Raw genomic sequence first — 27,353 nt, forward strand, 5'->3', positions numbered from 1 at the left:
GGGTTATTAAACCTGGAGGCGACTGGCAGCCTTCCAGTCCCTAAGGCAGCCTACAAGAAAGATGGAGAGGGACTTTTTACAAAGACAGGCAGTGGCTGGACAAGGGGCAGGACAATTCTTTCAGTGAAAAGAGAATATGATTAGATTAGATTAGATTAGATTAGATTAGATTAGATTAGATTAGATTAGATTAGATTAGATTAGATTAGATTAGATTAGGAAGAGATTTTTTTGCTGTGAGAGTGGTGAGGCATTGGAACTGGTTGTCCAGAGGATTTTTGGATGCTCCATCCCTGGCAGTGTTTTGAGGGAGGGACTATGAGCAGTGTAGTCTAGTGAAATGTGTCCCTGCCCATGGCAGAGGGGTTGGATCTAAATCATCTTTAAGATCTCTTCCAGCCCAAATGATTCTCTGTTTCTGTGCATGCTGAACACTACAGTCTTATTTAATTTACTTTGCAATATGAAGACTGTAGTGCTTCCATCCTTTTCTCTTCAGCAGCCTTTTGCCAGTGAGACATCTGCTTCTTGAAATTCTGCTTTTCAGATCCTGCTAACAAGTCAGAATTGCTTAAAATTTTTTGCTGTAAATGTCTTCAGTTGTTTTCTTTAAAGCTTCAGAATGCAACATGATTAGTAAGCTAAAATCTGACATCTTTGCTTTTTTTAGCAGATTCATATTCTTGCTTTTAAATTACTCAATAATAAAACTTAGCAGTTGTCACTTGGTGAAGAAATGGTGTGGGAGAGTTATGAATTAAAACATAGATCTTTTACAGATACAGTTTTTAAAATGCATTAGATTCCTAACTTTATAGAGATGGAAGATGTTGTCAGGGAGGAAGCATTCATTATACATGGGCTGAGCATGAATATCATACTAAATCTGCACAACTTTATTGTACCAGTTTTTCAGTGTCCCTTTCTGAATTTAGATGAAAGATGACATTTCTTCATAGGTATGTAAAACTGAAATACAAATTGAAAACATTTAAGTGTTGTGTGATCCAAATAACTGGGTTTCTTTTATAAATGTGTTAAAAGGGTTATCTCTGACTTGCCTTTCACATTGTTAATATATTTATTTTTAGGTAGTTGTAATCCATGTCCGGAGACTGTAGATGTGAAATGCAATTGTGGAAAAACTGTCATCAAAGTGCCCTGCGGCAGAGAGCGCACCATCAAACCTCCCAAGTGCAAGCAACTGTGCAGGTCAGTATAGAAAGTGGGTCTGTTTCCTGTTCTTTAGTGGAGTTTAAAGTGTTCTTAAAGAAAGTGGTAAAATATACCTTGAAAGGCAAAATTTGTTCATTATCTGATTACAGTTATTACTTCTCAGTCTTCTGAATCCCCGACTTTGCCGATGCAGATTAGCAATAATCTCTCCTATCAGATTGTCATTGTCATGAAACACAGAGGTTTCATGAGCAGCTTGCCTGCCTCATGGGGGGGACATTCTGTCTCACCAAGCTCTTCCAACTCTGTAGACCAGCTCATTTCTTCAAGTCTCCTCTGGTATGTTTTGAAGTACCTCAGTGAGGCAGTTTATCTAGAAAACTAGCAAAAGAAAAAGAATATTTTCTGCTGGGATGTAGCAAGATTATGTAGTGCAGAGTAGAATTAGGATTGAAACAGCTGTTTGAATATGTAAACCAACTCTGATATTTTATTTAGAATTCCTCTCTAATTTTATTGTAAGGTTAACAACCCGCTGAAGATGAAAAGTAAACTAATTCACAAAAAACACCAAGAGCTTTTTCATTTCAGTTCTTTTTATGTTGAACATACTTGCCCAGTGACTGTAACTTTGTATTTCCTGCTGTCATATTGATTCATTCTTGGATTTTACTTCAGTCGGCCACCTACCTGTCACCATCCTACCCAGGAGAAACACTACTGTCACTTTGGGCGGTGCCCTCCGTGTCGCCAGCCCTGCCAGAAAACCTTAACCTGTGGCCATTTGTGCCCTGTTTCCTGCCATGATGAGGCACTTGTGAAGCAAACAGGCTCAGTAAGTAAACAGTGAAAAATGGTGCATTATCTGTGTTTGAACAATGAGCATCAGTTTGACCTGAATCTTCTGTTTTGGGGCTTTTGGAGTTCAGAGTAAACACATAATCAAGCCCACAGGGTAGGCATACTGCTCAGCATGATGCTAAGTGGTTCTAGCTCCTTTGTTGCAATCTAGCTAATTTCGTAATACATACTTGAATTGCTCAAAAGATAAGATTCTTGTTGGAGTTGTATTAAAAACATTTAATTTCAGCTTTAAGCAATTGCTTTTAGCATAAGAACCAAAAAAAATTTAAGTGTGGTATTCACAAAACCATCAAATTTTGCACAAGTTAAGAGGTCAGATATTGGCAGTTTTTAACATAACATAACATAACATGTGTTATGCACTGCATGATGGTAATTGAAGTAGCTTACTAGTTGAAATATTTTTACCTTTATTAACTGGTTAGAACTGTTTTACTGGTCTTTTTCATTTGGCTTGGTGCTTAATTTTTAGCACTAGGAGCCACAGGACTTAATTTTCCTATCCCTAACCACACTAAGGATAAAACTGTAATTTTTTTGTCTATATGGGATGTGGAGATTTCCATTAGTAAAAGCTAGTTAATAGAAAGTGAATTTCTTAGAATTGGAAAGGTTTTAGATTGTACATTTATTTATGGTCAGGCAGATAGTTCCATTTATGTTTTGTATTCAGCTGGTGTCTTTTGCTCTCAGCATCAGTCTGCAGGGCCTTGGGAACAGCCATCTGAGCCAGCCTTCATTCAGACTGCACTCCCATGCCCTCCCTGTGAGGTTCCTATACCAGTGTAAGTAGTAAAATAAAATAAGAAAAGCAAATTAAAAAAGGAGTTTTTATATGGAAGGTAATTATTTTGTGTCCAAGAAGTTATCAGGGATATTTTTTAAAAAATAACTGTTCTTCAGACTAGACCTCTGAAATAACTGAAAAATATGGTGTATTAGTAGAGAAAAAGAAGATGCTGTTTAGAAGAAAAGCAGGTTACTTTCTAAAAAGTAACTGATTTCATATACAACTACAATTAATTTGCAATGAAACAAATTTTGAGATTTTCATTATAAAACACAGCAATCCAAACAAGTGTTGAAAAGGGAGAGGCATTGAACTGCATAGATGGGTGATTTTCTTAGTTTGTACTTTTAAAAAATAGATTGCACTAATTTTTGTGTGAAAAGCAGTGTCGCTGTTTGAAGTCCCCGAAAGAAATAGGCATTTTCTAATCTCTGATTTTTTTTATTTTTTAACAGGGAGTGTCTTGGACAGCATGAGGTGAGTCATGGAAACTGCCCTGTGAAGTGAAATATGGCAGTTATCTTACTTTGTAAGTCTGGAAAACAAAAGGCATTAAAAAAATTAGTAGATTTTTAATAAATATTTTTTAACTGATCAAGTACTTTAACACAACAGCTTACATATTCATGGACAGAAATTTAAACTCATCATTTATGTAGCTCCCTATGTTTTCTTGCAGGTGTTTAAATTGTGTTTAAATGTTTTTTGGTGGTCTTCTTATTAAATATTTATGGTTTTCCCCCCTCACTCTATAGTTAGTATTCTCTCTCTGTCACACACTCTTGAGTTCTGTGCACTGCTGTGTGTATTTTAAAAGGATTAGGAATATAATGTCATACAGGAAAATTCTCATGTGACTTGGGTCTAAGCACACATGGATGAAGTCAGACAGTAGAGTGGAAACTTCTTTAGTGGTAATTAATAACTTATCTTTCTGGTGTGTAGCCTTCTCTAGTTCTAGATGGATTTGCTGTCTCTTTTGGCTTACGTGAGAAGAGAATCTAATTGAAACTTGGTAGCTGTCATCATGATTCACAATAATTTCTAAAAGTTACAAAATGTAAGGTCAAGTATCTTTTCTTGATTTCAGAAGATGATTGCTAAACTAATTTAAAAAACCATTTTGCTGTTATGGTTTTGTCTACTGGTATGTCTGCTATAAATTCAGTGTCAAAGCCTGACTAACTATATTAAAAAAATCCCGAGGATAATTTTAAGCAAGTAAAAAATTGTAGAAAACACTAAATAAATACAAAAATATTGAAGATACCTCTTTTTTTTTCCTTTTACCTTTATTAATAATGTCTTGCTGTGTGTTGTAATGGTGCCTCGATTATGTTTTGGTGACACCTTCAAATGTTGTTACCATGTGTCCATGTAGCTGCAGTCTGTTGGGGCAGCATGTTCCTAACCCATCCCGGCTGTGAATGCAGCTTTTCCATCGAGCTGTTTTGCAGCTTGATGGTTGCTGAAGAAAAGCTTGTCCTGAAAGTGGATGAAAAGATCAACAGTGTTTGTCTGTTTGTTGCTGAAACAGATGGGCTTTGCTTTGTTTTTCCACAGCCAGTTTGTTATTTAGTCAGTGACATGATTTTTGATAGGACATCCCGAATCTCACCCAAACTTCCATGAATTTATGTTAAACAAAATGCAAGCTGTGATCAATAGACCCAGTCTAGAACGTGATCTAGACAGTGTAAAAGGATTTGGTCCTGTTCAGATGATGACTGTGAAGTTTGTCCTTCCTCACAGCAGAAGGACAGTATTGTTACCTTAATAGAGAACATAGCAACAATTAGTACATACTTATTACTACTTGTTTCAGAATAATTAAAAAAAAAATCACTTTCTGTTGCATACTAGTCTTGGCAAAATTATCCAGTGGTTTTGGGTCATGTTTTCTATATGGATTTGCATAGACAATAAGGACAAATCCCTGTGAGTCTACAGCTGACTTTAATTGTTTAGATTTTTTGATGCTGCATGGTGCTGTAGATGAACTGTGACTTCTGTCAGCCTGCAGAGGGCGGTGCTACCTTCCTGCTGAAGTGCAGCAGTTCCTCGAGTGAAATTGTCTCCTATTTGAGATTTTGGTGGAAGTTATGGAAAAGAATGAGTCATTAATATGTATACGAAGTGTATTTTGTTTGCAGTGGATTTTGTGTTCATTGTACATTTTTGTGTTGCTCTGAGATCTCTGGAAAGAAAAAAAAAAAAAAACATGTAGTGTCTGTTCACTGTTTTACAGCCACATTGGTTCCTAACAAATAATCTCAGCTCAAATTAATTTACTTTTGTTAATAAGAGAAAACATATGTATTTAGGAATGCTTCCCTCCAGTAGAAGGGTCCAGCTCCTGAGGGGATTTTCACTGGAAGATGGGAACTGTTCACAAGTGGCAAAAGTAGTAGGAGCAATTTTCTTAAGCAAACTTTGGCTGTGAGTAGGTGTTTTCTGCTGTACTATGCTACTACTTATGTTGGACTGTTGTTATACCTCCTATAATGGAAGAGATAAAAAAGAAAGAAACTAGGAATGAAGCAGGCTGTAAAGTCTTCCTGTGTTTTATCAGGATGCCTGATGACAATGTGTAGAATTGAGAATAAAAGCAAACACCTTAGGACTTGTATAACAAGCAGATCTACTGTCTAATTTTTTAATATTTGGACAGTAAATTTAATTTGTGTAGATATTGGAGTTGGTTGCTCATTGGGAAGGTTTTGTATGGGGTTGTTTTATTTTATTTCTATTTGGTACTTAATTTAGGAAGTATTTTTAAGGGATTGATTTAGTTTGAGCTCTTATATGTTCTGGCATTTAGAACAAGCAATTTATCACTTAAGAACAGACTTAAAATTACTTTTCAGATCATGTAATTATATAAAATCTGTGCTTAGTGGGAGTATGATTCTACATGATGTTTAAGCTAAAAGAACATTTCTTTTAGCTGAAGTCTACAACCTTCTCTTAAATAATTTTACATATATTTATAAAAATAAATAACTCATCATTCTCCATTTGTAGGCTCTTAAAAGTAACTCCCAATTTTGTTTTAGGTTGTATGTCAGAAAAAACACCTATCAACAGTTGATACCATCCCAAAAAAGAAATCTTGATGTTCTGACTTTTCTTAACTTTTATATACATTGGAATTTCAGAGCAGTAGTACACATATGCTCTTTTAAAATCTTTTAAAATCAAGTTATTCTATATCTCTTTTTGATCGGAAACATACATTAAAGCTGATGCAAGGTAAATTATGACAAAGAAGGAAATATTTAGTGACTGTGATATCAATTTATCTGCTATGTGTGATTTTCTTCTAGTTGCCTAATTTCATTAAATGTTCTAGAGGAAGGAAAACACTCTGATTCTGCTTCCTTCTAAATATCCTGTATCAGGCTGGGCATATCATTGAACTCTTCTTGAGTGTTTCTTTTTTTCTTTTGAAAGGAATTTAATGGTATGTTTTAATAGTCTGAGTGGGATTTAGTTCTGGTTTTTTCATAGGAGGAAGACCATTACTCTGCCTCTAGGTAAAATTTAATGTGAAACTTGATGACTTTGTACGTATGGCTAAACACCTTATAAAGGTTTCCAGAATTTCCTTGTCCTGTTGATTTCTGTTTTCATATTCTAATTGATTTATGTGTTAATTGCTTTTATGCATTTGGGAGATTTCCTGGAAAGCTTCTGAAAGTTGTCATGTGGTTTTTTTCTTTCCTTCCTTTCCTTGTGGAAGACCTGTAGTCTGAAAATGTTGCCTTTTTTTTTTCCCCCCCCATTCAGCTTTCATAAAATACTTATGGTTCTCATCTGCCTTCTTCATTCTTCAGCTCATCAGCCTCCTGGAGTTTGTGGCTACTTTGATGTTTGTCTTTGTATTAAGAATTCCAGCCCTCATTTAACTATTTCAGAAACTCATTCCTACTGTAGGAAGTAAAAGTTTACTTTCTCAGCTGGATTTATTACTTAGATCCACAGCAGATAAATGGAGAAAAAATAATATAGGCTTAAATTAATTGAAAATTTTCAATTTTTGGCTACAGTGTCTGTTGATTCCAGGAGGTGGTTGTATCTTACTGAGCTCAAGCTGAAGCCCTGCTGGATGCAGCCAGAGGGCTGGAATGTTCCTTCTAGTTAGACCTCTGAAAGCTGCCAGTGTTGCCTGGCTGACTTGTGTGCTTCACCAGTCTGCCTTTGTTTAACAGTGCCCCTCATCTGTGTGCTTGAGCAATGCTCCTGGGAGGGATGCTCCAATTCTGCCTAAGTGCTTGGCTGTAACTGGAGCTAGGGGTTGTGTCCTTCTCTGGTGGAAGACTAACTCCTGGTAAAAGAAGTCTCACCAGCATTATGGAACAGCTGGAGCTAATTGCTGTTGTTGCCCTGATCTGGTGTCAGTGTCTGAGCCATGGGCAGAAGCATAGTCATCAAAATCTGAGTGGCAATGGGAGAGCAAGGAAAGGTAGAGAAGTGGGTGGAATGTAATGATTAATACATCTTTTTTTTCCTTCTTTTATCTTGTAATCCTTTGACTACTTATATTGCTACTGAAAGGATGTTATGCTCTGGGGAGAGAGATGGAGTAGGATGTGAAGGGGTGGGATATTAGGAACATCAAAACCTTTGGTGATTGCTAAGTGCATTCTGGGTAGGGTACTATTCTCTGCTTCAGACCCACTGCTTGCTGGCTTTTCCTTTTGTCAACAGAAGCATCCATCAGAGACAGAGGAGGATGTTTGCAAGGGGCAGTAGGGACCAGGTGTGCTTGTGGTATTGGTGCTTTAGCCAGCATGAGCTTCAGCTCTGACACGGGTGTCAAAGTGGTTGGATGTGATGGCCTCAAGGTTTTCTCCTGTGTATGCCATGCTTGATGTTCAGCCTGCCATGCAGTCTTGGTGAGTCAGGATGATCAGGGGAGTTCAGAAGTCTTGTGAATGAACTGGATTTTGAAGTGATGTAGTGGAGTAGTATTTTTTGGGTGAAGCCCAGAAAAATTTATATAGGCAAGTGGATTTAAATTGTGCTTTGTGTGCTTGAGGGAGGATAACATGGCCAGTGCTGAAGGGAGGCTGTCCCTCATTCTGCCCTGTGGGGTCATCTCTCTTTTCCGGTGTTCACCTGTTTGTATGGCCAGGCCACTGGCAAAAGTCAAGAAAATTTTTTCTATTGATTCCTTTTCTTCCATTTTGATTATTTGAATCATCCTTCTGTAAAGAGAGATGTGTGGTAGGACTTGTTCAAAGTGGTAGGAGAGTGCTGTGAGAGCTGTAGAGTTTGGAGAGAGAAAAAGAATGGGTACCCTGCAAAGCAGTTCAGTCAACCACAGTTGCAACATAAAATCACACCCTTGGTCTAGTCAAAGTGAGTTATGTCACATTAGCCTCTTGTGTAATAACATCACAAATAGTTTGTTTTTCTCTGAGAAATGACATGAAATTAAGAAACAAAATCAATTTTTTTGACAGAATGACAGAAAACTAATTTTTTTTTTGTATGAGTATTATATAATGGTTGGAAAATGCTAACGGTGAGTTTCCTCTAATCCTTTTGTATGGAGGGACTTGTACTATTCAACTTTAGGCAAGTAACCTACTTAGGAATTTACACTGGTTTCAGTACCAATGAAGAGTAATGCCTTTAAAGTAGATGCTCTGAAGGTTTCTGCAGAGTTCTGTTAACTGGAGTGTTGACCCCAAACTGGAAAGTACAAATGTGACATAAGACATTAAAATCTCAGTCCTATTCTGGAACTATTTCTGCTTCTCCTTACTTTTCCTGGGAGTTATATTTGATGTAGTCAGTATTTGCTTTTTAGCATTTCTGGCTTGGAGGTTTTCTGTTTTTGAGACTGTAAAATATTTTTGATTTATGTTGACCACAACACAATTAGCCCTGTAAAAGCAAACTGTTACTGTCTTTTGCAATAATAGTGAAGCACCCTAGAAACCTTTAATGGAAGACATGAGTGTAATTCAGAAAGATGGAGCAAATGGTGCTAAAAGATTTGAGTGCAAAATAATCTTTCAAAAAGAAAGGGAAACTATGCTACAAAAGTTAGCTTGTTTAATGAAGTGTGCCTTTTTCCTGTTATAGTCGGTGTAAAACAAATTTGTGTGGATACATTGTTATGTGGACACGAACCCAAATGATACTTAAAAAATCAAATAGAATTTCTCTGGTGTTTCTTCTTTTTCAAAGGAGAACCAAAGCTTCTCTGTAATAATTCTGTGTCTCTGTGTGTGTAAATTTATATATCTCACAGGCTACATATGTGCAATGCTTGTATATATATCCCACTTGCATATCTATATTTATTTTTTTATTTTTAACTTTTAGGTTAGTCCATTACCATGTCACTCTGCAAATCCCTACTCGTGTAAGAGATTTTGTGGGCGGCTTCTTGATTGTCAGAATCATACCTGTATGAAAGAATGTCATCGTGTTACTAAATCCAACAGCAGTGCAGATGGAAAGAAGGTAGGGTAATTTCCTGTTTGCTTTTGTTTTTGTATTTTATATGGAAATTGTCTTCAGTTTTACTTGGAAAATAAGGAATTTACAGCTAGCAGGTAAAGATCTATTCCAGATCCCACTGGGAGACTTGCATGTGTGCTGTTCCCATTGATGCTGTGACAGTTAGCTAATCTATATTTCCTTAGACTATAAACCTGAGACAGCATTGTGTTTTTTGCAAATTCTATAACTTTGTCTTGTGGTGACATTACTTTGATTTCATCAGAACTTTATTTAACACCCTAGAGAAGTCTCTTCTGAAGTTACAAAAAGTAGCTGTCAAGATCAAGGGGAGCTACTGATAATCCCTGTATACAAATGCACTTGTAATCTACTGGGGAAGCTGTTTACTGAGGAGAGTTTAAATGGGTTGAGGAGGCTGGGAGACCTTTAGGAGAGCACTGGAAATGTTGCAGAATTGCTGAAGACTTTTCAAAGTACTGGGATGATGTATTCATGTGTGGGAATTTATAAAATCAGAAGATTTTAAGAAAGTAAGAAAAGGACAGGCTCCAGAGACTTGTCAGAATAGAGAAATGCTGGAGCAGCAGAAAAAATATATTAGCAGTAGCGAAGATATGAAGACTAGAACAATAGGCCTGTGTGGCTTGGCTTTCTAAGTTGCAAAAAGTATATTTTAAATATACATTTAGAAACTTAAATGTGAATGGAGCTCTGTGCTTTGTCTTTTATAAACGAAGCATTGTATTAGAGAAAAAACTGCTGTTGTTTTAACCACAGCTAGGTGTTCTTCAAGTGATTAGATAGAACCACTGTCAATATGCTTTTGCTTTAAGTGATTATATGAACATGAATTTATCAGTGTCTACTAGAAACTGTCATTTATGCAGTTAAGTTGCAGGTGTTAACTGCTGAAGATAATGTGAAACCAAAGTGTAAAACTAAAATTGTTCAAGTTATGAGCAGTTAGAGGCACATATATGTGTTGTATGGTTTGGGAGAGCCATGATTTGGAGGAAAACAGCTTCTCAAGTTTTTTTTTTAAGCATTACTTTAGAAAAAGTTGCACCATGGGCAGTCTAGGCATTTAGAAAACACAGAAGCATTGAGTTGGGTGTAAAGCAGGAATGTTATATTTTAACTAGCTGACACTGAACTTAAATAGCATAATATCTCTGTGGATTCATGTCCTGGACGTGGTGGTGTTGTCATTTAATAACTGTATATCGTAACGCATTAATTTATGATTGTGGAAATTTTGTGTGAGGAGTATGGGCTGTTAGTACAACTGGTGGAACAGTGCAGCAACAGAGTGACATCAGTAAATAGTGAGTGACAGTTAAGCATCCCTAGTTCTGGCTATAAGAGGCTGCCTGCCTGCTGCCTCAGTTAAGCCAATTAAAATGTGAATGAGTCAGGACTATTCCTGGCTCCATTTTGAATGAGGCAGTACATTCTCAGAAGAATGAGAGTCTATGTACCTGCAAAGCATGGGTAAATCTCATTTCTCAATTTTCTTCAATTCTTATGAACTCAAGTTTGTGTTGACCTTTAGAGCTTTTGTTCTCTTGTTTTGGTAGACTAAATGTAGTCAGGGCTGATTTAATTTCTGGCTTATATGTCTGAGTAGTGATTTTTCTGTCTGGAATTTCAGTCTGTTCTGCATGTTGTGTTAGAAAAATGTTGCAGAAAGGCCAGCTCTTTACTTTTACCTACTGTTAAATGTTATATGACAGTTTTCTAAATGGCTTTAGTTGCTGTTGTTTTTCTTAGATTTGAATTTTTGTGAGTCAAGATTTGTAAAAAATCATTGTACAAAGGTTTCTTTTTAAACTTCAGCAAAAATTGTTCAGCTATAGATGGAGAAGGAAAGGGAACTGGGGAAAAACTAATAAAACCTTAAAATTCTTATGCTGTTATTTTGAACAGCATAAAGTGGAACACTGGTGTTGGAAAAGTCCTTTTAGGGAAGCTTTTTGTAGCTTCATTCCTGGATAAATTTGCTTTCCTTTGGCTGACTTCTTGGAAACTATACATTGAATGTGATAGTGGGCCTTAAATATTGTGTTGTGTAGGTTCAGTTGATAAATCATGTCAATCTGTCTAGGTCTATTTGGTTGCAGACTGGGGTTCTGGTAGTGTTGTTAAGAATATGAGTAGAAATGAAGCTTCATTTTCTGTGCTGTTGATCACCTTGTGCCGCTGATCGCTTCAGCTGGAATGAGAGTGGCATCATAGCTCTGGGAGACTTTTGTAGTCTGTGGAGTAGAAGCAAGACCTTAGGCAGTTCCTAGGATGTTCCCAAGTTAATAATTCTATTTGGAAGATTATACAAAATATCATATGTGTATGGAAATGGAATGACTTAAATTTGCTTCTTAAAATCAAGCAAACCAATCCTACCACCCCTGCATTAGAGGGTAGTATGTAATGACTCAAGCATTACAAGAAGATGGTGAGTGGAATAAGTTGGTTTTGAATATGTAATGACTTATTTTTTTAGCAATTTTCCTTAGAGAATTAACAGGGATTATGGTCACTTTCCAAAGCACTAATATTAAGGAGCTTCTTTTAAGCCCAGAAGGGAAAACAGAATTCTCTTTGACTGACAAACACTGGCATTTCTGTTTTTTTTCTTAAAAAACATATTTTAATAATTACTCTTGCTTGTGAAATATCTTACTGAACAGCTTGATTCTCATAGCAAAAACACGCCAACTCCTTCTTCTATGTAACAGATCATTAATGACACCCCACAAAACAAATACTTGGCATTTTCTTTAGTACTTTGTTTTAATTTTGTTAGGCGGGTCCAGAGTGTTCGCAGTGTGAAGAGGAGTGCACCAAGCCCCGGCCAGCTGGCTGTCCTCACCGATGTGTTTTGCCCTGTCATCCTGGGGACTGCCCATCATGTCTCCAGATGCTTAAAATAAAGTGTCACTGCAAACTATCAGTACTGTACATTGAATGCTTGTAAGTGTCAGAACACAAACCAGCTTTTCATTTCAATGCTATTAACTGGAAATAATTTGAAATGACTGGGGATGGGAGCTACTCTTATGGCAATTTATAAAACTTTTCTTGATTATAATTTCTAAGATAATGGTTTTTTCTATTTAAATTTTGCAAGTATTTTATTTGCTTTTACTGCTGAAACTGCTATAAATGCATGGATCTCATGAACAGAAATTGATTTTATAATACAGATAAATCCTTTAAATTATGCAAATATAATGTAATCTACATAAAATTTGTTCTATATGTGCTTATTTTAGAGTATGTAAAGAAGAATTTTATACAAGTATTAGAATGAATGTAGTTAGTCTAAAAGGTCTTTGTCTTTGCAGTTAATGTCTTTCAATTTCTAGCTTTAATTGAAAAACTGGTTAGTCTTTCAATTTATACACTTTTTAAATCATTTGTGTGTGTGGATAGATTTTAAGCTAGACTTCACGAAATATAAGTTGAAACTTGAGAATTCTGCTGAAAATATTCATCATATGCAAGTATTTTTTTCTTAATTTTCTTTAAAGTACCTCAAGTCCTCTAAATTTTTGTGGGTTTGTCTGTAAAAAAGGGCAGTTTATATTAGTCACTCAGGATGTGGACAAATGAGTCCGCTTTTATTTACAGTGAAATATACTGAATTATATACACCCCTAATTGCATTGACTTCTGTTGTTTTTAAATTGTTTGGGGTTTTTTTAACACAAATACATCTTTCCTTTTACAGAAAACTAACATGTGCTGATGTAAAAGAAAAGGAGCTTCTTATTTCCTGCAGAAATCAGTGTCCAAAAGAGGTAAGCCATATTAACAAAAAAATACTTCAGTTGATGGGTATGTGGCATTTTGTGAATATAGGCCAAGCAAACCAGAGAAGCTTAGTCTAAGTGAATATGTTAAATAATAGATGTGAAGGTGGTTAGTGGACTGTACTTCAAGGACAATTATTAATATATTGCTGTCACCTAGGAGGAGTATATTAAAGGGACAGGGGTTTGTCTCCAAGGCACGAATGGCTTGGATGTTTAAACACACAGATGAGCTTGAGTGTGAAAGAGTATGTCCTCTTACATGGTTAAAAACTAGTCATCAATCTATGTCTCATAAATGATAAGATGCTGTTTGATTAGGAAAAATGATAAGAATTGTATTTGCTATTCTCATGTAAGTGCAGGTTTAGAATCCCTATCTGTGCAATTTGGAGGCTAAGGGATTTTATACTTAATAAATGAGATGAGATAATAATGTCCTGGTGAATTAGTGAAATATATGTTAAGTAGTGTAAAATGGAAGACAAGCCAGTTAGTCTGTCTGCTGTATCTGGGTGCATCTAAAGGTTTGCTGTGAAGAAGAGAAGAATAATATCCTTACTACATGATACTTAGACTATGAGCCAGTAGCATCAGTAAAAAAAAATTCCTGTTCAATACTATGTTTAAATAATAAACTTTGTGGAACAGGGCAGGAGAAGCTACCAAATTTTCATCAGAAGCAGTTTAGAAATGTTTCAGGATGTCTCTTACAGCAGTGTCACCCACAACTGGATGTGAAGGATGGGCCAAAGGACTTTGTCCTTGTCCCTCTCAGTACTGCAGTTGTGTGGTGCTTGTGTGCTTTCAGAAATCACTGCGTTACTTACTGTGTTATGTTTGTTCCTTAGTTGCCATTAATTGTGCTGAGAGTGACAGCTCTTTCTTTACTCCATTTCCTGGAGGGTTAGAAAACATGTAAAGTGGAAAAGCAGGAATTTCATTATCATCCAGTGTCAGAAACTTCAAATTTGAGTCCTTGTCTTTATTAGAAAACTTTTTTATTATTATTATTTTGATTAAATACAAAAATTTACAAGATTTCTCCTGCTTTCCCAGCAGTGTCTGATGCTCTGCTTTTCAGACAAGATTGGGTTAACACCAACAGGAAGGCTGTGCTCTGTACATACTTGTGTTTTCTGCTTTTTGCCCTTGTAGATGCCTATCTGATGGATTTTTTTTCTGTACATGAATGTTCCTGTCACAATTTTCTCATCTGGATGTCTGAAAGCTGGTGGGGGAACACTTTGAGATATTACTTAATTGTCCATTTATCTCTTAATTTTGTCCTTTCATGTCCTTCTCTGTTACTTTGAGTTTATTTGCTCTGTGACTTCCTTCTCTGTATTTTCAAGAGTGCTTGCAATCTCTTATCATGAACTGTATGTTCTGTACTTCAGCTCCTCTTCAAAGAGTCTTTTGTTTCCCATAGCTCATCTTTGGTTAATATAACTGTTGTGATTTTTCTGAACGTATTCCCCAGACTTAGTCTGGGATTTAAAATCCACCTAGCAGTGGTCCCAAACTTCAGCTTGCAGTTCAGAATTGCCCTGTTCCACAGATAATGTCTTTTTTACTTAGTTTAGTGGGATGTGAAATAAGGAGTACAGCCACAGAGTTTGCATTCGTTTTATGAAGCAGCTCTAAAATTCTTACTCCTATAAATGCTTTGGAAAATAAGGTTTTTTTCTAACTTCTGCTATCCAGAGCATTGTTTTACTGTAATTGATGATGGGAAAATGCATGTTCTTCCTTTTCTGTGATGCTAGCTCTGGCTCTTACAGTCTTTCATGAAATATAGAAATTAGCTATTAGTACCTTCTTGCTTCAGGTAGTTCATATCTTTGTGTTACAATTCTTCCTACTTTCTTCAGATCCTGCTTTGATAGCTACATGGGTACTGTCTGGGGTTTTTACTATTTTTTGTCCAAAAAATCTGTTCCATTTCTCTGAATACTGAACAGTTCTAGGGATGTTTTGTCTGTTTGTGTTTTATGAAGAAAATATATCACTGCAGCTTTGAGAAAATGAGATACCTGTATCATAATACAAATTATACTGATAGTTCTCTTTTAAAGGAATCATTGATAAACACAATTTGAAGGGGCAGCCTTAACAGACACCACCCTGCCACTTCCATCACCACCTCTCCCCAGCAAACAACAAGCCAAGCCCATTTTGTTGTTTTTAAGTCTTTGTCTTATGAGGCAAGAACTTAGAAACAACTTGACCAGAGATAAGATGTATATGACTACTGATTTTGGAGCATTTATAAATTGCAGATCTAAAATGTCTGCCCAAAACTAATTTGGGAGTGTTTTTGTGTGCAGTTCTGGAGCCTCAAGTAAATTTCAAATTAGTGTTTCTTGAGAATTTTGTTATTCCGTGTCAGGAGCTGATATCGAGTCATTTGCAGAGCTCAGTGAAGTTGATTTTTCCTATAAATCAGTGTACACTATCACTTCTAGCTTACCATAGTGCAACTTAGGTTCAACAGAATGCAGTATTTTACTGCAGTTATCATTTTGAGATGTTTTTGGTTAATGGAAATTGCAGTAGACAATATTAGTAGACAGTGGTAGGACAGCTACCACATTTGTTTTACAGTTGCCATGGTACATTTGGGGATAAAGAAAACCAATTATATTGTCTGGTCCTTTGCAAAAATGCTACAGAAACTTGAAAAAATGGAGAAGTTTCATGCTTTTCTTTTGGCTATGGCAGTATAAAACTAAAAAAGTAACTTGTCAGCTGTATGCAATGCTGAATTTCCTTTCTGCTTTAGGGGGAAGCAGTGTCTTCAATACTGCAACAACTGTTATAAATGAGATATTTTAATTAAAAAGTTAATTATTTTGTTTGGTAGTAATAACAAGATATCCTGTTAAAGGAAATTTAACTTTATTTTTTTCTTAATCAGGGTGAATAAATTCTTATGCTTGCAGATGTTTTGAGACAATTCTAACATAGAAATTTTAAGTCGATCAGTTTTCATTGTCTTTGTTTTCCAGTTAGTATTTGTGAATCTGTATTTAATACTTTATTCCATGTAGTTAGTATTTTTTGACAAAATAGCCATACTTTGTAGTTTTACTGTGCACTCTACTTTTGTCTTGATGTGAAATACATGACTCCATTATGATAGATTTTTGGAGTTTTTTTTAATGCATTTAACTAATTAAGCATTCTGGAAATAAAATTTAATTCTGCAAACACACACTGCAAATGTATGTGGATTGTAAAAATTTGTAAAAATTCCAAAAAATTTGAAGTGATAAAATTCTCTTTTGTACTTAGCTTTTGGAATTGGTGCTCAAAAGTGCTATTTTCTTTAGGACCAGGCTATTTTCTGTGTTATGAGATGTGTAGTAACTCAAAGGTTGTGTTTACTGCCTTCTGTTGGAGTTCACTTAAACCTCCATAAGTGTTGACAGTTTATCATCATTGGGTATAATGTTAAGACTTAAATGCACTGCCTATGGAAAAAATATTTGTAGGACATTTTTTGTTTGGTTTTTTTTTTTCCGAGCTTTGGATTAATTCCCTTCTTTTAACAGCCTTGCCATATCAAACATAAAGCCTGTCCAATTTGGGCTTTAGTCAAGAAGCTATTGACAAGAGATTTTGTACAGTGCCCCTCCAAAGGGGGCACACACTTTGAGCACCAAGTAGTTCAGTACTGACACTTAAAAACAAGCAAAAAAAATCCTTTCCCATTACATTTTTTATCCAGCAGAAGCAGCAGAATAATTGCTTTTGTTTTCTGCAGTCATGGGGAAATGTTGTCTTGCCATTCATTTCACAGCTTCTCTTCATATTTTTTTAGTGTTGTTTTTACAGTGGAGGGAGTAAGAAGAAAGTTCCCCACACAGAGATATAGGACAAGAAAAAAGCTGGCAGGGAAACTTAAGTCTGTGCATTTGCTTTTCAGTATTGGATTAAACATACTCCTGTGCTATAAATATTTTGGTCTAATGGTGTCTAAGAATTTTATTGCAGAAGCACTTAGAGGATGAGATGAGGGTTACTGTCTTGAATTTGCAGCTCTGACATGTTAGTCAGGATACGACTGGGCTTTGACATTATTAATGAGTATGTGCCTAATTACTGTGGAAGAGTAAGCTGGAAGTAATGGTTCTAGCCATGGCTTGTTCTAGCCTGCATGAGGTGACTTGGAGGTGAGACTGGATGGAGTTACTGTGTCTGATGCTCTTGTGTAGGGAGCCAGGAGACAGTGTTCATGCAGTAGCAAATTGGTTTTGCAGAGACTGTGGTTAGTTGTGAGGAGACTCAGCCATTAGATTCCATGTTCTGAGTTGTAGTCTTGCCTTGGTAGCATACAAGACTTAGACAAGGTTCTCCCCTCATATTTTCAAAATGAGGCAAAATAACATTTTGATTTAAGGGAAAAATATTTGCTGATGATCAGTTGTGCCTGAAAAAACCTAGGTTCCTTCTTTGATAAGGTGACCAATTTATATATTTTCCCCTCCGGATAAAATGAATAGGTGAGATCTGCTGCATATGGTTTCAGCTGAGAGAGCGAGTCAATGCTACTTAGTGAATATCTAGTTCAGGTACAGGAGAGGGTTAATACCAGCATGAAGGTGGCTAAAAGAAACAACTGTGTTTGATTATCTTTTGAAAAAACCACCCAACTTCCTCCCCCAAAACAACATCAAAACTAAAGAAAAAGATGGAGCAAGAGATACTAACAATAAGGAAGATTTTTCAAGGACTGAACTGACGCTTAACTTTGCATTATTTTCAGTAATGACCTTGGCAGTAAAAACATTGTAATTTTCTGATGAAAAGTTGTGGGGTGTTGTCAGTGTATGAGAATTGAGGAAGTGCATCTGTAGAACACATGTAATGGGGTCATGTTATTAAATACAGAAAAACACCCCAAAACAATAAGACCATACATACGAAGCTTATAATAAGCTCCCAGGAAACAGCAGATATTCTTATTTTCACAGCATGATTAGCTGGAGAGAAATACAATGAGAGCTGAAGATGTTTTGGGGAACATGCTCTACTAAGAATGAGGTGCAATTAAGGCATTGTACAAAGTCCTTCTTGCTGAGATGTCACTTGAAATATTACATGCAGTTCTGGCTGTGTATTCAAGAAACATTGATTGAGCAAAGTTGAAATTCAGTTAAGGCAATACTATGATAATAAAGAGCCTTTTAAGAAAAGACAGAAGTGCTTCAATATGGGGATAAGAACTGCAGCTTAGACTAGCTAGAACAAACCTAGGAAACTAAAAAGAAAATAAGCTCTTACATCTTGTAGTGACCTCCTTAGTGAAATAGTAGAATAGGCTCAGAATGGGGGACTGTTTCCATAGTAAGTGTTCATCCAGTCCTGGAAAAATATATGTAGTACCTGCCTGTAGGAGGACTGGATTTCAGGACAGAACATGGTGACTTTAAAGGTTTCTTCTAGTCCTGTATGGAATGTGCTGAAACAATAACTAGGAAACTGAGCCAAAAGCACAAAGTATCTATAATGGTTTGTGATTGTCATGGACATTAAGTCATGTGTATGTGTTCCATAATTTTAGTCTGAAAGATTCATGTTCTGTTTAGGTGTGTGTTTCATGATACTGGCTCAGATGTTGTGCCCATTCCAATGGACTTCTGAAAACCCAGATTTACTAATCAAAGTTGTACCCACCTGGGTTTGATACTTACTGTTTTCATTCTTGTGGATGAAGTGATGTAGTATGTATACATTTTTAATTTTTAATACATGGGAAAAACAAATCTTAAAATTGTATGTCTTAGGGCATTTTCCAATTTGTGTTAATCCCTTAATGACATTTTCCAATTTGTGTTAATCCCTTAGTGAAGAGATGCAATTTCACTTTTGATAAAGAACACTGTCTAATGCTATTTTAAGTAGTTGGGGGCTTTAAAGCTCTCTATAAGTAAGTTGCTTAGATGTCTTCTGTGAGATTCTATCTTTGGTTATTAACAGTATTAGGTTATGTAATTGAAAATGAAAAATGGTTACTGGAAAGACTTCTTATGAGCAAGAGATATTTTTAGTCAAGTTCTTAACAATGAAAAAAATCTGTTTACTTTCCTGACATATTTTATCTAATGCAATGTTGGGAGCACTGCTACATTCTTATCAATCAGCATACTTAAATTAGTAACTCAATTCTTACACAGTAAATGAATGATATTTTCTTTGTAAGTTAAAAATTGCACTGGCAGTAAAAAAAGACTTTATCTTTCACATGGCAGAAATAAGATAATCTGCCAAATGCATGAATTGAGGATTTTGTGAAATTATTTTTGCCATTATAAGAATTTTGGTGACCTTTATTTGACTTTTGCATAGTTCAGATAATGCTGGAATAGAACTTTTTTTTTGCGATATTTTTCTTCTGATTTTTTCTCTTCCTTTATTACTCTGTCTAATCTACAAGTAGGTACAGTACACATAATTTCAGTTTTCAGGGTTTTCTACCTTATCCATTTGTATTCCCCCAGCATAGAGATGGCTAGGGTGATTGTTGTATATGTTACTGTGGAAATGACTGTTCTTGAAACATGTGAAAGGAGAAATTGTCTTCCAATGAAGCTGTGCCAATAAAAGAGAAATCATCCTACAGGAACTGAAATCCAGTATATAATAAGCAAACATTTCCCCCCACAAAAAAAAGAAAAGAAAAATCAATTATTTCACAAGTTAAAAGACTGATTACCTGAATGAGTTTTCTGTTAAAATTCTCTGTCTGAAATAAAACCAATTCCATAGGTTCTTGGTAATTTTACAATGCTTTATTGATGAGGGAGTTTAATTTGTGTTTTGTTCCTTACAGCTGCCCTGTGGTCACCGGTGTAAAGAGATTTGCCATTCAGGTAGCTGTCCTCTTAACTGCAGCCAGAAGGTCAAACTCCGATGTCTCTGTAAGAGACTGAAAAAGGTAAATTTACAAGATGCAGTTTTTGAAGGATGTGTATTCCTTACATGTTCATGAGCTTGTATGGATGCTGCAGATTGGAATAGGGCCTGTTGCTATAGTAGGGCTGTTACAATTCACATCACTGAAGATCTGGGCAGATTCACTGAAGATATCTGCAGATTCACTGGAGAATATAAAATCTTGTTAGTTCTAAAATATGTTAGCTGCCTGACTTACAATAGCTTTAACTTTATTCACACTTAAATTTTTGTGAGAAAAATACTCAGATAACCTGGAGTGATTTGAGAATAAAAATGACATTTTTATGACAATATTGGGAAAATGTACAGAAGTTGGAATTAGCACAGATATTGTGAAACCTGAACTACTATAATTAATTAAGATTCCCTGCAAACCTAAAAACAAGTATGGGTGTCAGCATCCTTAGCTTCTAACACAGATAAGGACAAAGTAATATAACAGGTTTACTATAGCTATACACTGTTATGAGGGGAACAACAGAAATTTATATGAAGTTTTGACAAATGATAATGTCTTAATGAAAAAAACCCATAATCTGTCATGTTCAAATTACCTTTCTGGACCCAAATTAACTTCTGAACTGTCCAGCAGTTCCCCAGAGTCCTCAGCTTCTCCAAAAAGTGTCTTGTGCATCCAAGAAGTCTTGCAGGTGGGATGCTCAGCAAGAGAAAAGATGACACATATAGAATAAGTGCTTAAAACTGAGTACCCTCTGCTTACAGATAACCACTTTGTTGTTTGTTTTTTTTTAAATTTCTTCAGTACTAGGAAAAGGGGAGAAAGTATGAATGACAATTACTTAATTTCCCCCCCCCATGACCAGACTATGTCCTGTAATCTAAGCCAGTTAAGATAATATATATTAAATTACTGACACTCTAAATGCAAAGGTTCAGAAGGTTATCTTATTTGTCTAAGGCAAACAGATGAGTAAAGAGGAGAAAAATTAAACTGGACTGTAGATTTATTCTTCCTTTCAGCTTAGCTTATTAGAAAGAAGGAAAAAAAGGACAATTTAATACATAATTACAGGTTGAAATAACATTCAGTCATTAACTTTATATGTTAAACCAATGTTTCACTAAATAAGAAAGTTTTATTATTTTCATAAAGAAGTTGAGAATTAAAATCTTATATAAGGAAATGATTATAAAAGACAAATTCTGCTTAACAGGAAGTGCAGTGCAGCAAGATACAAGAAGGCCAAGTTTCACTGGAATGTGATGCGTTATGCAAGGAAATGAAGAGGAAAGCATATGAGGTAATGTAACCATTGGAGCTATAATTCCTTCTCAGAGCTTCAAGAAAAGTAGAAAAAAGAACACATTATTTTTCAAGGCAGTACCTGCAGAAATGCAACATAAGTGGATGTGCTGTTGAATAGTAGCTATTTTTTCAGTCTTGAATTTATGAATGGTGTTAATTGACTCAAATACTATTTTTAAACAGTATTATGCTTTTTTTTTTTCTTTGAATTGATTGGAACTGATTCTTTCCTCTTTCACTGAGAACAAGTGATGATCAGTGATGATAAAATAGTCATTATTAGTGCTGTAAGACTAGAGTCAGACTGCTTTACAGAGCATTCTAAGATCTGTCTTTCCAATCAAGGTTTTGCAGCTATCAGTTGCTCAGCTTGTCCAGTGTGGAGTATAATCTGCCATGTGGTATTAGTTATCCTATACTGGAAGAATTGAGACTTTCTGGTAACTGCAGAATACTACCTAGACTGCTGTTAATGTGGCTTCTCCCGAGCTCAGCTCTTTTATGAAGTAAAGAATTTGCTGTGTGCTATCACACAGAAAGACAGGATAGGATCCTTGCTGTTACAAACCTTTAATAAAAACATACACAAAAAGAATTGATGCTAAGTTGCTTGGGTTTTATCAGGTAAGTGTTAGATGTTATAAATGTACAAGCCAAGAACTCAATGGGTAAGGCCAACAAGTCAGCTTCTGCTCAGATTTTCAGGATTGATTGACAGGTTCTAGCAAGTACCACACTGACCAAATCCTGCAACTTTGCTAGCAGGTTGAATGCTAAAGCCCTTGGGATATGCCTTTAGGGAATGCCAACCACAACAAATAGTTCCAGGAAGAATGTGAAGATGGTAAGTTCATAGTGTATGGAGTCCCTCCCTAAAGCCAGGTGAGCTGACAGTAAGGGTGCATGAGCTGAGACCCAGCAGCCTGTCTCAGAGTGCTGCAGTGTCAATGCTGTCTGCCTGGAGCAGATGCTCCTGCCAATGTCTTGCCCTGATGTAATCCACAGGTAGAAATGGTCTAAGGCAGTGAGCAAATGGCCACAAGTCTCTGCTGTAAGCAATGCCACAGACATACTGGATGGCACAACCTAGCTGTGTCTACCTTCTTCTCAGAAGAATGGGTATTTACTTGTTCTGGGGTTTTTATATAAAGTGATTAAGTTTTATTTAAGTTCTTTCTAGGCACCTTTTTGTAACCTGTGTTGATTTATTATCAAATTGCATACTACAATAGCCTACTAATATAGGCACTTTAATCAAGTGGCTTATTTATGTCTATTACTATTGAATGTGTCCAGACTGGAAAAAAACTTGGTGAAAACTGCAGACATTTACAAAGATAAATTAGTTTGCACATTTTTAAGACACCCATTAATTTCTAAAACCAAAGTGCATTAATTCTTAATGAAACTTTTCATGTTTGGCACCTATTGAGTAAGCATTTCTTACTCATTAGATTCCTAGGAATTGAATGTGTCTTTTACTGTACATTTTATTAAAGAAATAGTCCTAGAAATGTTTTCCCATGCTGTGATTATAATAGTTAAGGTTCCCTTTATCTGTGTACATTATACCTGTGTATCTTATACAAACATGACCACACCAGAGTAAAAAGAAACTTTTCTGTTGCTCTTTTCCAGATTTGAAGGCCAGTTTTTCTTTTGTAGCTGAAGTTTTGCCATTAGGTGGCAGTGAAAAACAAGGGGGCTCATTGTGTAGCTTTTTGCACACCAGATTTTCAGATTTCAGATGTGCATGGCTGAAAAGGTCCTTTACACACATTTCTAAAGAGACTCTGCCATTGCATCTAAATTAATGAAATTCTCAGTAGTGCTTTTATTTGATACAAGGTTTAGTAATTTCAAAATTAGTCAGAAAACCTGCAAATAGGACTGTACTTTTGGCCCTGCCCCCAGTCCCTGCTGTTTGATCTACAGCATGCTAAAGCATGAGCTAGTGTGCTTTCTCCTTAGTCATCCAACGCTCTTGAATTGGAAATTATTTGTAATCAATTCTACCTGTGCAAACAGTATTCAGTAAACTGTTTTCATTGTTAGTATGCAAATCATCCAGCTACTAGGATCAAGATTTTTTCATTTCAAGTTATTAATAGATTTTTACATCTAAATTTTCTAAGGGAGTGATTCAGTGACTGCAATGCTAAAAGCCTAAAAAAGGTATAAAAAAGGGAGATAGAGAAACTTCTTCCATATACTGTTCCTGTGGTAACTTAAGAGGGTGAGATGGTGTCTTTCTAATGGCCTTTGTTGGATTTATCTCCTATTAACATGCCTGGTTGTTTTTCAGTTGACATAAAATTTTGGCATCTACAAATGTCCTGTAGTACTGAAATTCTAGATTTAGCCAAATACTCTGTGGGAGTAGAACACTTTCCTCTATTGTGAGCCAAACTCCTGGTAAATTCATTTTATGCCTTTGCATTATGAAACATAATTATTGATGTTTTATCCCTGTTTGGCATCTGTGTACTCTCCAGGATTTCGTGTCCTGTTAGTCACCTGATGAATCCTAGCTATGCATATCTTCAGATGGGAGCCACTCCATCCTGTTGTCTTTTGTATACATTCAGGTTTCACATTTATTTATTATTCTAGGACCAAAATGGAATGCAGGTGCTAAGATTCAAGTATGTGACATCTTTATGTATTGACAATGTTTTCTGCACCATTTTTTTCTTAATACTTTTTAGCATTTAATTTGCTTCCTTGAACTCTGCAAAATATTTCCATAGAGTTATCAATAGTATCTTGCATGACTACTTTTCATGTGGCTTTTGGATGGTGGAGCTCATATGACGGAAAGTTTGCAGGCTTTTGCTGAGAACCATTCTATAGGAGTAATTATGACTTCTTAAGAAAATAGGCTTAGCTGCTGTTTACAACAATTTATTACAACTTTGTGTGTCTGGACAGATAAAAGAAGCAGAAACGAAAGCTGCTCTTGAAGAGGAGAAGCGAAGACAACAGGTATTAGGCTTTCTTTTTCCTCATCCACATCATACCCACCTTGTTCTTGTTAGTAAATAATGTCATTTACATGCTATTAAAAATTTATAGTTTTTAATGTGATATGCACAGTCATTCCTGTCAGCTGTTACCATACTCTGTGTGCTGTAAATTATTTACAATGGTTGAGGCCACATTTCTGCAAGCAATTTTCATAATTTTGTGCAAAATGATAACTTTGTATTACTATAGCTTTGTACAAGGTAATTTATTTTTAAACTAGTAAGTATGCTTTATTTTAATCAAACACTTTATACAGCATAAACACTACAGAATACTGAATAGCCTCTGCAAGATTTAAATATTGGGTGAAGCTGCCCTTCCCCCTCCTGTCATGAAAGAACAAGTACAGCTGGAAGAGTCTTTGTCCCTCAAGGTCTCTGGGCTGGGAGAGGAAACATGGATTTAGTGTAATTGGTGGTGAGGGCATGTGGTTGGCATTGTAATCCACAAAGCTGCTGTGCTGGTCACATTCAGGCAAACACTCTAAGCTCAGTTGGTGATGGCTAGGACAGGTTTGCCATCTGGAGTCTGCACGCCTTCCAGCCAGTTCATGTGTGCCTGTGCCTGAGTGAGCATTTGACACCAAATCATATTCCATGTCTGGTTTGTGCTTTCTGACTCCTTTTACTCAGTTATCGCAGCGTCTGTGTATTTGGTTTACACTTGTGTTTTCACCTGCATGTCACACTCTGTTTTTATCAGGGATCAGTGGCTTGCTCCCTTCAAGGGGGGAGCAAGGGAGGCTTACAGAGCTGATGCACTTGTGCCATTTCCCCAATCTCATTATGACAGACAGTCTCTCTGTGGGTCATAACTTCTGTTATACACACTTTTTAAGTTCTCTAAGTAATTTATGAAAATGTTACATCTAAATTGCTCTGGCTAGGCATGTTTTTGCTTATCAGAGGAGAACCTTATCTGCTCATCCTGCAAGAAAAACATGGTTATGCATCTGTCCAGAGCACCAGGCACTGTTCTGTGATCATCCTGCAATGTTTGTTGCAACATTCATATCTCAGCTGGCTATAGAATTGAGCACATATTTCCTCATATAACACCTAGACAGTTCTTTTAATTCTTATTCTCTAAGCTGACCCTGGAAATGTTACTTCTGGCATATAGGTCAGGAAGTGTGACTTACATACAGGTGTCTGAAACAAATCGGCAGAGCAAATCTGTAGGTGTTGGTTCTGCAAGCTGAGTACTGATGTATGCTAATGGACATTTAAACATGTGAAGAACATGTTTACAGTCCTAGAGCTAGAAAGCCAAATTTGCTGATGTTTGTCTTTTACTGAGTGTTTGCATGCATTCCAGATGCCATCTCACCCAAATACTAATGATTTCTGCTCAAAATCACTTGATTTATAGTCCCTCTAGTAAAGTCTCAGTAAGGAGGCTCCTCTGAAACAGTAGCAGATTCGCTCCACCAACACAGTGTGCTGGATTTTGGCTGGGTTCTTCAGCAGTGATTGTTTCTCTCTGCAGTCACACCACCATTGCTTTCTACTTGTACATCCTTTGAAGTCTCACAGTTCCAGCTCCACTGTAGTAACTTTAGGCAATATATGGCAACTGTTCCTGCATATGTGTTTTGTGATGGATGCAACTTCAGGGGTGGAAAACTTCACCTATACATAATGGATGCTATTAGAAGGTTCATTTAGTTATTTAGTGCATTAGGAAGCAGTAGGATAGAAACAGTAAAAAAAAAAAAGACAAAACAAATTGTTAAAAAAAAGAGACAGCTGTAACTAATAAATAGGCTCTAGAACTGCATGCCAGCACTAACCTCAACTACTGCAGCCTTTTTATGTAACATCGGTTCCCATCCAGTTAGAACTCATTATCTGCCATCTGTTGATGGAAGTTGGAGGACATCACTGTCGTAGGGTGTTGGGTCACATTAAAAGTATATTTTTGAGTGTACTCCCTTCTGACAAAAGTATGCATCTTGTACCACCTTCCTCAATGTCATTAGCACATTTTTGTAGAGACTGTTCATCTGTTAGTCACAGTTTCTTAAAACTATTTTGATTAATACTTCATTAAATGTTTTATATACAAATTAGTTAGTGCTCTAGTAAGTCTGTGCATTTATATTTTGGTATTTGCTATATTTGGTAGCAACTTTTGCTAATACCATTTACAGATGGAATCACTTGTTTCTTAGTGGAAGAGATGGCTTGGCTAGGCTTCTTGTTGTGGCCCTAGCAGCCAAACTTTCCCTCTGCTTCTAATTCAGAGGCACCCTGTGAGGCCAGGGTTTTCACAACTGCTAGAGGTGGAAAAAAGATCAGCACTTTGATTATTTAACAACTCAGACCAAGCTCTGTCTGTTCCTCTCCATTGTAAAAGGTTTAGTTAAATTTTCAAGCTAACTGTTTAGAGTTTCAATACTGGAAGTTAGGGTCTTGAACCTGAAGTGTAATTTACTGACTTGTAGGAAAGATTTATTTTCCCTTTTTTTTATGTCCAAAGAAATTTTTTAACAGATCCTTAGAAGTTAAATAGTCAAGTGTTCCCCTCCCTGTTAATAAAAATATATCCTCACTTTCAGTAAATACACTTTGTCACTGTTACTTGCATTACTTGGTTTTGTAAATTATATATTTATTTTTAGACAGGTTTTTGTAGAGTTCACTAGGAAAGCAATTCAATAGCTATTACATAATTTTGTTTGAGCACTATATTTTAATTGAACTATTGTAATTCCTAGAGCTTTCTGCTTTTAAAATGTACTGATCACAAGTGTATAGTAACTATAGAAGCTCCAAATTTTACTTGAGTGTCTTTCACTCAAGTAAATGAAATACTGTCATGAAATACTGCCATGTTGTCTTTAAAACCATAAAAACTCTGCCCTTGCCTTCAGATTTTGGATTTTGAAAAACTGTTTCATTAAAATACTTTGCTTTTCTAAGGGAGGATTACCTAGTTGAGAGTAATCTTGTTTCAAATGGGCTGTGACTTT

General features: G+C 36.1%; 1 protein-coding gene across 1 annotated transcript in view; it reads left to right on the plus strand.

The window, feature by feature from the left end:
- The window catches only part of NFXL1 (nuclear transcription factor, X-box binding like 1), a 44,974-nt gene that overhangs the window by 12,854 nt on the left and 4,767 nt on the right, over positions 1–27,353 (plus strand). Inside the window, exons 12-21 of the mRNA XM_058024823.1 lie at positions 1,092–1,212; positions 1,855–2,011; positions 2,734–2,825; positions 3,286–3,307; positions 9,170–9,310; positions 12,114–12,280; positions 13,041–13,110; positions 19,961–20,065; positions 21,261–21,347; positions 24,284–24,337. Of these exons, the coding sequence (XP_057880806.1) occupies positions 1,092–1,212; positions 1,855–2,011; positions 2,734–2,825; positions 3,286–3,307; positions 9,170–9,310; positions 12,114–12,280; positions 13,041–13,110; positions 19,961–20,065; positions 21,261–21,347; positions 24,284–24,337 (1,016 nt within the window). The remainder of the gene's footprint in view (positions 1–1,091; positions 1,213–1,854; positions 2,012–2,733; positions 2,826–3,285; positions 3,308–9,169; positions 9,311–12,113; positions 12,281–13,040; positions 13,111–19,960; positions 20,066–21,260; positions 21,348–24,283; positions 24,338–27,353) is intronic.

Source organism: Melospiza georgiana, chromosome 5 (assembly GCF_028018845.1).
Source record: "Melospiza georgiana isolate bMelGeo1 chromosome 5, bMelGeo1.pri, whole genome shotgun sequence".
NCBI lineage: Eukaryota > Metazoa > Chordata > Aves > Passeriformes > Passerellidae > Melospiza > Melospiza georgiana.